At 39.5% G+C, this 13,909-nt stretch overlaps 1 protein-coding gene across 1 annotated transcript in view; it reads right to left on the bottom strand.

The window, feature by feature from the left end:
* The window catches only part of iars2 (isoleucyl-tRNA synthetase 2, mitochondrial), a 69,779-nt gene extending 57,386 nt beyond the window's left edge, over positions 1-12,393 (bottom strand). The window contains 15 exon segments of the mRNA XM_052010959.1: positions 888-1,039; positions 3,140-3,230; positions 4,098-4,267; positions 5,468-5,583; positions 6,401-6,491; positions 7,457-7,508; positions 7,510-7,563; positions 7,653-7,691; positions 7,767-7,850; positions 7,852-7,934; positions 10,701-10,860; positions 11,022-11,078; positions 11,080-11,142; positions 12,100-12,128; positions 12,131-12,393. Coding sequence (XP_051866919.1) covers positions 888-1,039; positions 3,140-3,230; positions 4,098-4,267; positions 5,468-5,583; positions 6,401-6,491; positions 7,457-7,508; positions 7,510-7,563; positions 7,653-7,691; positions 7,767-7,850; positions 7,852-7,934; positions 10,701-10,860; positions 11,022-11,078; positions 11,080-11,142; positions 12,100-12,128; positions 12,131-12,317 — 1,428 coding nt within the window. The 5' untranslated portion in view covers positions 12,318-12,393.
* Positions 12,394-13,909: the final 1,516 nt, after the last annotated feature.

Genomic DNA, 13,909 nt, shown 5'->3' with positions numbered 1-13,909 from the left:
GGGGCAATTGCACTGGCAAGAAAACTGGTGGAAAGATATCTCTATCCTTCTCCACCCCTTCATGGGAGCAAGCCTCGGACTGGAAATGTGATGTAAGAATAGCACACTCTTATGGTGTAATCAAAGAACTGCAATGGTCTGACTTCTCTGCCCATTTACCTGTTTTAGTTACAGAAAATATTTTGCTTTTTTCAACTAAAAGACTGTACTCTATTGTAACAGAAATGTTGGAAATCTCAAATGCAATTATCTTACATGTTTGAAGCAAACATGGGATGTGTGTTTTAGGGCTACATAAAATATCATAGAATTATACTGCCCTGTAGCATTCCTTTGTCTTGAAGCTGCAGAACAAGCACTTTTAAAAAAAATCCTATCCCATCAAAATGTCTTCCTTACAGCATCTTCACAGCTACCCATTTGTTCTCTGGTATTTTCCCCTAATTTTTAATATAAATTTGATGGTGTCTACAATATGTCATCGCCAACTTCTAAAGTGCACACATGCAATCCATCTGGAAGTCTGTTCAGTTGTTTATTCAACTGCATTACCTCTTTCTATCCTAAATATTGTTCTTCATGTTTCTCTCGCTAATAAAAAAATGAAGCCAAGAGTTTTTTTTCTATATTTAATGAAAACATCTAAGCTTATCATGCATGGATTAAAATTGCCTTATTACTTCTCCCTTAGCTACCCAAGAAATGTGAGTATTTTCTAAAATTATGCTGAAAAGATTTTGCAAACTAAGAAAAAAGTATGTCAACTGCTGTTAATGTAGAAAAGGAACATACCCACCAAGATTCAAGCTACACATTAAAAATATACAATCTACACTAATGCAAATTTTGATAATTTCAGTAATTCAATTCCAAAATGAACTTAATACCTGGGCTCGGTCCTTAATTTTTCCAGTATCTATGAACCATTGTTTACTGGATCGTATAATTACTGGCTCCTTGGTCCGCCAGTCATATGGATAACTGTGTTGTACATCCTCCTCTTTCAATAACATTTTTGAACCCTGCAACATTTGGATGACTGTAATAAAATTCAGAAATTAAATCCATTAAAATGTATCCACATTAAAACCGAGGCTCTAATATTAGAATTCCGTCTATGCAGCAAATTTAAAGTTGGATACTCTACTTACGTAGACAATAACAACTCCAGTTCTTGAAGTGAAATTATTATTAGTCACAGAGAGACTGCACAGAAACAGGTCCTCCAGCCCACCAAGTCTGCAGTAATTGTCAACCACCCATTTACACTGAATCCACATTAATCCTTTTTTTAAATTCTCCTTACATTCTCATCAACTCCCCCACCCCAGATGCTATCATTTACCTGCAGACCCAAGGGCAACTTACAGTGGCCAATTAACCTATCAAAGTCACTTGGACAGCATTCATTTGGTCCTTCTACCAATCTCCCCCCAATGTACATCATATTCCAACAATAAAGGTCTGTGACGAGGTACTGGAAAACATATGCCACTTGTTGTATCTCGGGGACCACCTCTGCAAAGGCTGACATCAATGACAAAATTCACTGTCAGTGTAGCAGCACAGTCTTTGGCCACATGAAGATCAATACTTCAAATCCATTACAAAACTCAGGTCTACTGGACAACATTGATATCTGTCCTCCTAAATGCTTCCGAGACTTGTACTGCTTAAGGAGAAATTACCAACATTATCACCTCAAAATTTTCCCAATCCAATGGCAGGATAAGTAAGCCAAATGATGCTGTAGATATAGTCAAGTCAGCTCACTTGATAGGCCACATTATTTACTTCACCCAACACCACACTCCCAAAACTTGCAGTCTATCCTGAGCTGTGTTATGGGAAGAGATTACTATGTAGACAGAGGAAAGGATTCAAGGGCAACAAATAACCTGCTAGAGGAAATCAGCAGGTCAAGCAGCATCTGTGGGAGGAAAGGAATTGTTGATGTTTTGGGTCAAAACCCTGCACCAGGAAAGGATTCAAGGTCATTTTCAAAACTCAGAAAATTAGGCACATCCCCACTTACTTTTAAGACTCCCTGGCCCATAGCTACTCTAATTGGACATGGGGCATTCAGGACAGTATCAAGAACCTCAAGTACATGTATTGGAAGCACACAGAGTCCAGTGTAAACAGCAAAAGGAATGCAACACCTCCAAATTATCCACCCACCCATCCAATCACACATCTCCAGGGGCATCGGTGGTAGTCACCTCAGATCATACAGAATTGATGTGGAAGCAAATCACCCTGATGGCAAGGATATGCCTAACAAAAAAGATTTGGATTAATCTGCATACTTGCTTACAATGACAACTTGTAAGCGCTATTACCCTATTGCAGGCAGAACTAAGCAGAGGCTGGGTGTTTCCTTACAAGTTTGGCAGAAAAACTAATCATGTTCAGAAAAGGTTTTGCTCACCGATCAACTATCATTGGCAATACCTTGTGAGCTTCTGCCTTTCTCAAGGCTGAAAACAGCAAAGGGACAAATCCCACTGAGCAATATGAGACAACAATGTTTAAAGAAAAAAGAAAATTATTTGCAAAACTACAGTATCATCAGCATGATTTGTTGTTGGTGTTCTTTACCCATTTTGCCTTTCCCCCTCCCCCAAAGATAGTTATCTTGTTCAAGTTGATTGCCATTTTAAAATCATTATCAGGTCAGTTCAGATTTCATCCAAATGGCCAAATGGCTATCGTTTCAGTGCAAGTCTTAAAAGAAGTATCAGCAGATGTTGATGACTTTTCAGGGTGGGTGGGGGGGGGGGGGTGATGAAATTGTACAACACCATCCTTACCCTATGTCTAAGTGACTGCACAGCAAACCTGGCAATCTATTTATTTATATACTATCTTTTACAAGTTGTTTCTCAGCATTAGCTTCCTGCATTACCATGAAAACCACAAACCTTAGTCCATTTTTTTTCTAACCAAATAAAGGGCATCAAGTCCATATTGGCAACATCCTACCCTCACATCCACCAGTTTAACCAAATTCAGCTAAAGCAACATAACAAGGATCAAAATCTTGAACCTTCCATATTAGTATAGCTCACATTTACATCTCTAAATCTAAATTACTGAGAAATGACAAAATAACATTCTGCAAAGAGGTAATGCCTACCTGTTTCATTTCCTTCATTAAGGACAAACTTGTTCTGAAGATCTGATCCAGCTGCTTCAGTGAAAATGCCATCTTCATCTACTAGACAGTCCTAAAATAGTGAACATCATATTAAACCATTTGAGATCCAAAACAAGAGGAGCTGAAATTTCCTTCAATGGAAATCAGCTTTTTCAGTGTCCATCACACACGGCTCAATAGATTTTCGAATATTCAGGGATTTAGGACATGGAGGAAGTAGTGGAACATGCCGCTGAGGCAAGTGATCAGCAATGACTTTGTTGAATGGCAGAGCATAAAAGTCTACCTCTGCTTCTACTCATTATATTCTTTTGTTAACTCTCTTCCCTAGCAATGGACCTCATTCACAACCCCAGCTTCTGTCCAAAGTTGACGCAGATTGTTCACTACCTCAGTGTCTTAACTGAACCAAAAATGAATAGACCAATGGTTTGAGCACAAAGAGCTAGGGTGAGATTTCCACTCCAGCAATGGATTACTGGAATTGCAGTCTTCCAGAGGAGATGTTTAACTGAAGCCCCATCGGCCCTATTGAACAACTTAAAGAGTTATCACCAATTTTTTTTTTAGCCAATATTCATCCCTCAATCAACATCATAAAGAGCAATTATCTGGTCAATACGACATGGTTATGGGAGTTCATCTTGAGCAAACCAACCATCATGTTTTCAGCACATTAAAGGAGCAATATTAGCAGTAAGCACTTTGGAACAACCCACGGTTATCAAAGGTGTGGGATAGAAATGCACATCCTTTCTCTCCCCTGTCATTGTGCCAATAACCCACCCCCAACACGTTGGAGCATTTCCCACAACCATCTCCATGGAATAAATTGTTATCGAAATGGAGCATTGAACAGAGCCATTTGGCTCATTGTCATATCTGTGCCAACATTATTAGCTATTTCAATAGTGAATGCATTTTATCGGTAACTTACAACAGAGAGTTCATGTTGCGAAGCCACACTATAATCTTCCATCCCATGAGCTGGGGCTGTATGAACCAACCCTGTCCCTTTATGCATTGTCACATGGTTAGCAGGCAAAAGTCGAGACTGTCTTCCCGGAATTGTGGGGTGGTTACACACTCCACCCTCCAAATCAGAACCTAAATTCGAAAAAGTTAAAGGATTACAAGAAATATTAGAAACTTTTCACAGATATCGTAATGTGGAAACTATTCTGGCAATTTAATCAGTATCACATTAAATGTGCTGAGAAGTGGCAGATGGAGTTCAACCCAGATAAGTGTGAAGTGATACACTGTGGGAGATGGAATTTGAAGGCAGAATACAAGGTTAATGGCAGGACTTTTAGCAGTGTGGAGGAACAGAAGGATCTTGGAGTCCACGTCCATAGATCCCTCAAGGTTGCCACGCAGGTCGATAGGGTTGTAAAGAAGGCGTATGGAGTGTTGGCCTTCATTAGTTGGGGTATTGAGTTCAAGAGCAGTGAGGTGACGTTGCAGCTCTATAGAACTCTGGTCATACCACAGTTGGGGTATTGTGTTCAGTTCTGGTCGCCTCATTATAGGATGGATGTGGAAGCTTTAGAGGGGGTGCGGAGGAGATTTACCAGGATGTTGTCTGGATTGGAAAGCATCTCTTATGAGGATAGGTTGAGCGAGCTAGGGCTTTTCTCTTTGGAGAGGAGGAGGATGAGAGGTGACTTGATAGAGGTGTACAAGATGATAAGAGGCATAGATCGAGTGGACAGTCAGAGACTTCTTCCCAGTGTGGCAATGGCTAACACGAGGGGACATAATTTTAAGGTGATTGGAGGAAGGTATAAAGGGGACGTCAGGGGTAAGTTTTTTTTTAAACAGAGTGGTGCGTGTGTGGAATGCACTGCCTGCAGAGGTTGTGGGGGCAGATACATTAGGGACATTCAAGAGACTCTTAGATAGACACATGAATGATAGAAAAATAGGGGGCTATGTGGGAGGGAAGGGTTAGATAGAGCAGGATAAAATGTCGGCACAACATTGTGGGCCAAAGAGCCTGTACTGTGCTGTAGCGTTCTATGTTCACTATTCATAATTGCTACACAGCAATACATGCTGAATGTGGTCTTGTATAGAATACAAGGTATGGATAAAATGCTTCTTAAACAATATACTAACAAACTTACCACCCACATTTACATTTGTAAAATTACTGCACTTACAGTTGTTACATTCCAACATGTAGGACAGAATACAGAAGGAAATGAAAGGGACATTGAACAATTTTTATGGCATATATTATGGGAAGGGGTATAATCTTTAATGACAAAGAAAAGCAGGAACAATTACTTTAAAATATTTTACCTTTGACCATCTGAAGAACTTTAAATTGTGTCCCCAGAATAGCTGCTGTGGAGTCTATACATTCTGTACCCAGAAGGTAGACCTCTTCTGTGTTTAAGCACTTCACTAGGGAGTACCTGCATTCCAATACAATACAGAATGTTCTCATTTCAAATATCAGGAATCTACCTAGCTTTCATAACACAAACCAATTCATGAATTTCACAAAATTAAATTGGAGTTTTTCAATCTCCCAAATAAACTTGCAATTAGAAATACAGAACAAAACAAACTGCAAGAAGCACTCAGAAGATCAAATGGTTACATAGAGTTTTCAAAAGGTTATTAATAGAACTCCATTACAATAAAACATTTAACTATAGTGATCTGAATAACTCAAGCTTACAAAGAGAATGCTACAACACTGATATTCGCATTTTCTATTTTTATTTCAGATTTTCATCACTTGTAATTTTTTTTGATTTTCAACACAGAACTAGGGACAATTTCAGATCTTCAAACTTTAATCTTAATGCACATGAAGCAAGAGATCACTTCACTAAAATTCAGGATGAGTTAAGAGACTTAGTATTTTTAATATTGCATAAGAAAGATCTAAATAGCAAGCATTTTGTACCTCAGCAGAGACAGTTCAAATATTCCCTTTTCTGTGGTATATGTTAGTATTTTGGTTAAATTCGTAAAGATTTATTTTAACTTTGCAACTGCTTTGGATCCATAGTGCCGACAAAGGACTGTAAAGTCAAATTGTTGCTCTCTATGTGGAGGCTCAGTTTATTAGAAAAGGGTCAGAAAACCTGAATTAGATTATAGACAGTTTCAGGCTAGATGAGAGAAAGACAACTATACAACTTCATTGCAAGATTTAGCTGCATCCATTTAAGAAAGAATGTTACTATTTTAATGTGATGATTCATAAATATTGGAACTTACTGGGCATTTGGCATGTAACAAACTGCCTGGTTGGCTGGAATGGTCCAAGGTTGGGTTGTCCATATCAGTGCATAAATAGAGGATGCAATCTCTGTAAGAAAAAATAATTCTCTTCAGTCTGAACAGGAAAAGGCAAAACCAATAACAGGTGATTTTTAAATCATCTGAAATTCTTGTTATAGAATGCATCATACTAACAGGTTGATTTTATTCCTCCCCCACTTGATAATCAGGTGTCAGAAAAATATATGCATCAGAACTGCATGCAAAAACAATGTACTTTTCAAAAGATCTTGTATGGGGAAGGCTGTATGAACAGGAATCTCTGTACTTTACCATGTTAGTAATAAAAAACAACTGAGGAAATTAAGCATACCTCTTCACAAGCTGGTGATTCGCACTCAGTGTGCAGTTAGAAAGAGAAGGTTATTTTCTTAACAGCTGAAAGTCATTACCTACATTCCTCAATTGGACAGTCATCAAATAAAGTACAAAGGGAAGTGGGTATCAGTGCTATTGTGGGTCGTAACAGCGCTATTGTGGGTCGTAACAGTCATGCTAGGTTTTGATTTTATTCAACCAACAAGAATCAACAGGCAGTTATCAAGAAGGGGCACAAAAAAAACTGAACTTTCAGCTGAGGTCTACTAATTGTGCATGTCTATTAACGTTGATCTTAAATTTACCAGTGGTAGGTGTAACTTTTGGATGTGCTTGCAGCACTTTCAGCTGCTCAATTACTTATCAAGGCAATGTTCTTGTGTTTCAGTAGCTTAACCAGCTCCTGCTCTTCAAAGCAAATATCATCAGGCGACCCATGATGTATTAATAGTAATACATCATGGGTAGCCTGACGATATTTGCATTAGTAAATACTGAAAAATGTATTCCATCTATGAATAACATCCACAAACACAGTTACCCAACAGTGACCCTCCCCTTCTACCTATGTTTTTTCTCCATCTAAAATTAACATTGTGGTGTTTAAGTCACATCACCATGCTGAACATAAATTAAAGTTTAAATTCAACCATAATCCTCTAACACACACTGTACCTGTTGCTGAAGTCAATTTGGAAGGAGTGTTTAAGAGAGGAAACTTGACATTATACCGATCGGCTAACGTGCTGTTGATTGTATTCAAGCTCAGCTTCTGCCAAAAGCTGTCCTACACAAGTAAATGACAAACTTCATTACCTCATTATCCCAATATTACTTCAAATTCAAAGTGACCTCCAATGAAATAAGCTACAAACCTTGTGGAAGGTGACCAAAATACAGGTTTTATAGTCTTGATAAACATAGCCCTTAAAGAAAAAAAAACAAAAAAAATGAATCTTATCACACATTAGACGATATATGAAACAGACAAGAACAGTAATACCTTGTCAAACATTTTGTGGAAAATTTCTAATTGCTTGGCTTCATATTGCTTATCAAAAGTGTTATAAACAGTTGTCCCAATCTGCCATCACACCCCATCGGATGAATGCTGCACGTTGGCGTTCAATTGTTCTTTCTGCAAATTCTCTGGCTGCAAGATAAAAATCATATGAAGAATTTTTGAAGAACAATGATAAAATAATGTAATGTAAAGTTCTCCACATGACAAGTACATGTAAACATTTGACATGGGGCAAGATGGGGAGAGAAAGGACATCTCTGTACAAGTTCAAAATAATGATGTCCTTAAACTTCAATCTTGTTTACTGCTGCAAATACATATCCAATTTACAATAATGAAGTTGTCATGTGCTCTTCTTCTGATAAAGATTCCATCCAACAAGTATTTAAATTCCCAAAGTCATCACTGAAAATTAAAAATGCAGTGTTGGACTGACTGTATTACAACAGCTTTTATTCAGCGGGCTTTAAATTTGCCACATCTAATTTACAATTTTACAAGATAACCATTAGCAAATCTAGTGTAAAACAGGTCAAATGGTAATCACATATTCCTTGGCAGCTGAAGATCAATTCACAATTTAGAAGTTAATTTAGAAATAATTCAGGGATCTGATGATCTACACACTAGAATGGATTACTCTGGTCATGATCTTCCAAAATTCTAATCATCCCTGAAGAGTGGAGGGTACCAGACAGAACCCCACTATTTAAGAAAGGAGAGGAGAAAACAGAGAACCACTGACCTGTTAGATCAATAGTTCAGAAGTTGGGAAAATGCTTGAATCTATTATAAAGGATGTGAAATCAAGAAACTAAGAAAATAATGACCAGTCTTCACGGATTTATCAAAGGGAAGTCATTTTTTGACTAATCTGCTAGTGTTCTTTGAGAATGTAACTTTAGTAAGTGAGGTGGAACTAGTGGGATATATGTATCTGAATTTTTGATAAGGTCCCAAGCAGGAGCTGGCTGAACAAAGACAGAGCACATGCAACTGGGGTAATACACTGGCATATATTGAGAGTTGGATCCTCCTTAGGATGGCAAGCTGTGGATAGTGGGGCGCCACAGGGATTTGTACCAACCACTAATCTGGCAGAGATGATCTAGGTTGTTGTTTGCTCCTGATAGGAAACTAAGTGGAAATGTAAATAGTAATGAGGACACAGAGGCTTCCAGGGGATACAAACAAGCTGAATGAGTGAGCAACAACATGGCAGATAGAGTACAATGTGCAAAAGGATGAAGTTGTCCACTTCAGGAAAAAAAAATGCTGGGCACTTTTTAAAATGGTGGGAGATTGTAAAATGTTGATGTTCAAAGGGATTTGGATGTCCTCTTTACAAGTTACTGAAAGCTAACATACAGATGCTGCAAATAATTAGAAAGGCAAATGGTTAGTTGGCAGAGCACTCGAGTACAAGAGTCTGACTGCAAATTATATAGGGCCTTTGTGAGACCATTGTGTAGTTTTGGTCCCCTTATCTAAAAATGTACTTGCTACAGGGTAAGCATAACTAAGAATCATTAGATTGGTCTCTTGGATGGTAAGTTCTGTCATAGGAGAACAAACTTGGGTAGGCCAAGTTTCTATTTGGAATGAGTGGAGACCTCAATGAAACAAATTCATAGAGGCCTCAAAATATAAGAAGAACGTTTCCCCAAAAGGAGTATAAAACTTGAGATAACAATCTCAAAATAAGGCTGTTGAGAATTGGGAAAAAGGAGAAATGTCTTCACTCAGAGGTTGGTGAAATTTTGGAATTCTCTATTCAGGAGTGCAGTGAAGGCTCAGTCAATAAATGCATAAAGATTTCTAAGTATCTAAATAATCAATGAGTATGGGGAAAGGTCTGGAAAATGGTGTTGAGGTAGAAGATCAGTCGTGAGCTTTTCCTTCAAACAAAAACGTATCCATTTGTGCCCAAAGCTGGCTGAAGGAACATTGTATTTCTTTGCACCCAGTCCCAACCCAAGCAAGTCTTCCTCATTTCAGCCATGCCACAGTAGGGATATTCTGCCATATCGATTTCTACAAATGGTCTTTCAAGTAGCTCAACAATAGTTATGCCATGCAGATCAGCAACATGGGCCCATCACAGATCTACATTATTCACCAGGAATGATATCAAGGGAACACGAGTAAACACAGTTTGACTCATGAGAAGCAGAATTTGCAGTTTCAGCAGTATCTCAGCAAAATATTGCTAAACTGCATTTGTGCACATCCTCGAGAAAAACACTGGTCTTGACTCTCAGTGCCACAACAGATGAATTAGCCAGACAACATGAGCAGTCAACTTTCACACAAGTACAAAATATTAGGATAGCCTGCTCTACCTTATGCAACAATGACAGGAAGGCTATCAGTCCCCTTGAAAATGAAACAAGATAAATGTTGTTTTTGTAATTTTCCACTGTTACTTTTATCTGAGGGGAAACTTCTTCACTCAAAGGGTGCTGTGAGTGTGGAACGAGCTGCCAGCACAAGTGGCAGATGCAGGTTCAATTGTAACATTTAAGAGAAGTTTGAGTAGGTAAATGGATGCGAGGGGTTTGGAGGGATATGGTCTGGGTGCAGGTAGATAGGACTGGGCAGAAGATCAGGTCGGCATGGACTAGATGGGCCAAAGAGCCCATTTCCGTGCTGTAGTGCTCTATGACTCTAAGCTCACCGGGGCCCCTGAGAAGCATGGGTAAAGGTGGCTCAGTGAGTTGGATGCTGAACTATTGAGATTTCCAAGCAATTGCGATGCAATTATCAGAGTTTTACTGTGGTTACTGGTTTCAAATGGTTTCACAATTTGCAGTTCTCATCCCTTCAAATCCTAGTAAATAACACAGCAATCAAGTACAAAATAAACTTATGTTATCATATCTTTAAACAAATTACCTTTTTGCCTGATCTCCACAGGAGAGAATGTTTTGGCTTGTTCACCACATTCTGCCAACGCTTTAAGTTCAATAGGTAACCCATGACAATCCCATCCTGGTACGAAATGAACTTTATAACCTCTCATCATCTGAAATCTATTAGTGATATCCTTTAGTATCTGCAGTTTGGGAAATAAGGTGTCAGGTCAAAAGTATCACGAAACAGCTTTGTTTCATTTTCAAAACTGTTCACATGAAAATTTACACTATCAAGTAAAAAACACAAATAGTGTTTTCCATTCAAAATGGATAGTGACAATGTCAGAAAACATGAACTTACTTTATTTAGGGCATGACCAACATGAGGATCACCGTTAGCATAAGGAGGTCCATCATGGGACACAAAAGTCCTTTCCTTTTCTGTTTCTTTGCCAAGCATATAGCTCTGAAAAACCACATTCCTGGAAAGATTCAATAAATACATTACAATGTCAGTAGCTTATTGGTTCTTGTCAATTTATTACACATAAAACAAAATAGCTCAAATGAAGAAAAGGATTTCTACAGTGTCAAAACTATCCAATCGGCCAACCAGCCACCATATAACCCTAAGCAACAATTGAAAGATCAAATATTTTCTTCATCTGATGTGGGATAGAGGGCAAGAGAAAACTGAAATTTTAAACAGATACAGTTAGTCCTTATAATAATAAGCTATCCCTAGAAAAGACCTCTTCATGTTTCTGAAGTAGTATTACCCCTGCAATGTAATATTCTCTTAACCCTACAATATCAAATGCACCAATGCCATAATGGCCATTTAAACATTTCAGGTCCCTCGAACTTAGTTTTCAAATCTGGTCATAACAAAGTTACCAACATTTCAGTTTCCCCTTGAATTTATGACGACAAACAGGGGTGACACATCCACCTTCAACCTCCACTGTTCGTGCCTGACAACCCAATCGTGGCACAGCATCCACAAGCATGGGGTCAGCCTGAACATCATGCCGACCAAAGTTACCAACATTTCAGTTTCCCTTTGAATTTATGGCGACAAACAGGGTGACACATCCACCCTCAACCTCCACTGTTCGTGCCTGACAACCCAATCCTGGCACAGCATCCACAAGCATGGGGTCAGCCTGAACATCATGCCGACCACATGTAAGAGACGTAGAAATTTTGATCTGCTGTCTTGATAGACCGACTGTTAAGGCATGGCGGTGGGGTCGGGCAGAGTGTGGGGGGAGAGAGAGAGAGGAGGGCAGGATGGCTAAGGCGGTGGGCAGATCAGCTGGAGGGGGAAGGACGGAAGGGAGGGAGAGAGAGGGGATGGGGGAGGAGGAATGTGCTGTCACGGTTACGCGCTTCTCATTTCCGCACTGTGAATCCACCGGGCCCGCCCCGAGCCGTACCCGCTGGATCTGCAGCTCCTTCTCCGCAGCTCCCTCCCGCTCAGTCTCATGGGGAATTTGGTGTGGGGCAGCAGCACCGTCTTCCCGAACTTGTTCTGCCTGCGCTCCTCCTGCAAGTCCGAACTCCCGCTGGCCACCCGCGCCCTGCACCAGGCGGCGGCCCGCAACTTGCCCGCCAAGAGCGGGCGGCTGCAACTGCCCCTCAGCACCGAGATCATGGTGGCCGGGCCGGGCCGTGAGCCGCCGCCGTCCCGGGCCGCCTACACCTGGGCTGCCGCTACTGGGAACCCTGGGTAACGCGCCACGGCGGCCGCACAGGTTCAAGCTCGGATTTCGAAACCGCCCCTCATTTCAGCCCTGTCCCTGCCACTGGCAGCATCTCCTCTCCATTCATGGCTCAGCATGGGGGGGGGGGGGGGGGGGGGGGGGGGGGGGGGGGGGGGGGGGGAAGGTGGAGCCACTCAAAAATATTTCCAAAGCAAAACTGAATTTGTAAATTGTCTTCCATTTAAAAATTCAGTCTTGCTTTGGAAGCATTTTTTAAGTGGTTCCACCTTCCCCCTGCTGAGTCGTGAATTCCAGATGAAGGGTCTCGACCCGAAACGTGGACTGTCCTTTTCCCTGCATAGATGCTGCCTGACCTGCTGCGTTCCTCCAGCATTTTGTGCGAGGCCCAGTTTATAAATGTGGCATTTTAAAACTATACGCTGAGCAATGTCCCAGTTGTAGAATAAGTTGCATCTTCCATCGATATCCCAGATACTTTAAAAAATGTATTGCGCTCAAATCTTCATAATTTAGTGGGACCCGGCGTCTATTCTCCCATGCGGAGAGGGAAATACCACGTTTTAACCAACAGCGTGGAAAAATACTTCGCAGAATGGTTTAATTTTAAGATTGTTCCCTTCTGAATTTACCCAACAAGTGTTTTCTCCTAGGTACTCCAGATGTGATTTCATCAATGCTCTATAGAACTGAATCATAAGATCCCTACTTATATATTCAATTATTTTGTCAATAAATAATGACATTCAGTTAACCCTAATTATTGTATTCTAGCCTTTGGCACATTATCTTGAAAATGAATTCATTTTCCATAAAGGAAAATTAATTAGGCACATGGAAACAGCCATGTTTTCCCATCCAACTCACTTAACTTATTCATTGGAATACATAGAGGCAAATCTACAGTGAAAAACCTGTTACATTTTTCCCTTATTTTTCTATTTTCAAGTAAGATAGCTGCATGTTTGTTTTATGGTTTTACTGCTATCATAACAATCTTGATTATGCAATTTTTAAAGAATATTTCAATTTTGAAACATCCTCCCGGATGATGTAGTTCTCCAATACTGTGGATATAAAGACTGACTCAATTTTGGCTTATTTGCAACCATGCACAAATGAATAATAAATATATATGATAAAACAAATCTAGTCAGTAGTCTTGTAATGAAATTGTCTGTTTCATTCGAAGTATATTGTTTCCTTCCTAGAGCTAAAATGTATAATTTCAGCTGGAGACCTTTGTCCATTTTGGACATGTATCCTTTTCAAAATAAAGTTGCTAAATTATCATGCTAAAACAAAATAATATTATTTATCACCAAAATTATTTTTTACATAAAATAGCGATATAGCAAATAGTTTATTGCAAATGTGTACTTTGAAAAAGCCATTAACCCTACAGGTTTTGTTATATATTTAATCAGCCTAATTGTTCTTGTTAATATTTGTGAGTATCTATGCATGCTTTGAAAGCAGGATGTAATGCAGGATTTAATGAATGCATGGTAAACCAGAATGTAAT

This window comes from Pristis pectinata, chromosome 3 (assembly GCF_009764475.1).
Source record: "Pristis pectinata isolate sPriPec2 chromosome 3, sPriPec2.1.pri, whole genome shotgun sequence".
Taxonomy (NCBI): Eukaryota; Metazoa; Chordata; class Chondrichthyes; order Rhinopristiformes; family Pristidae; genus Pristis; species Pristis pectinata.
The sequence above is the reverse complement of the archived record's forward strand: the minus strand, read 5'-3'. Positions and strand labels throughout refer to the sequence as shown.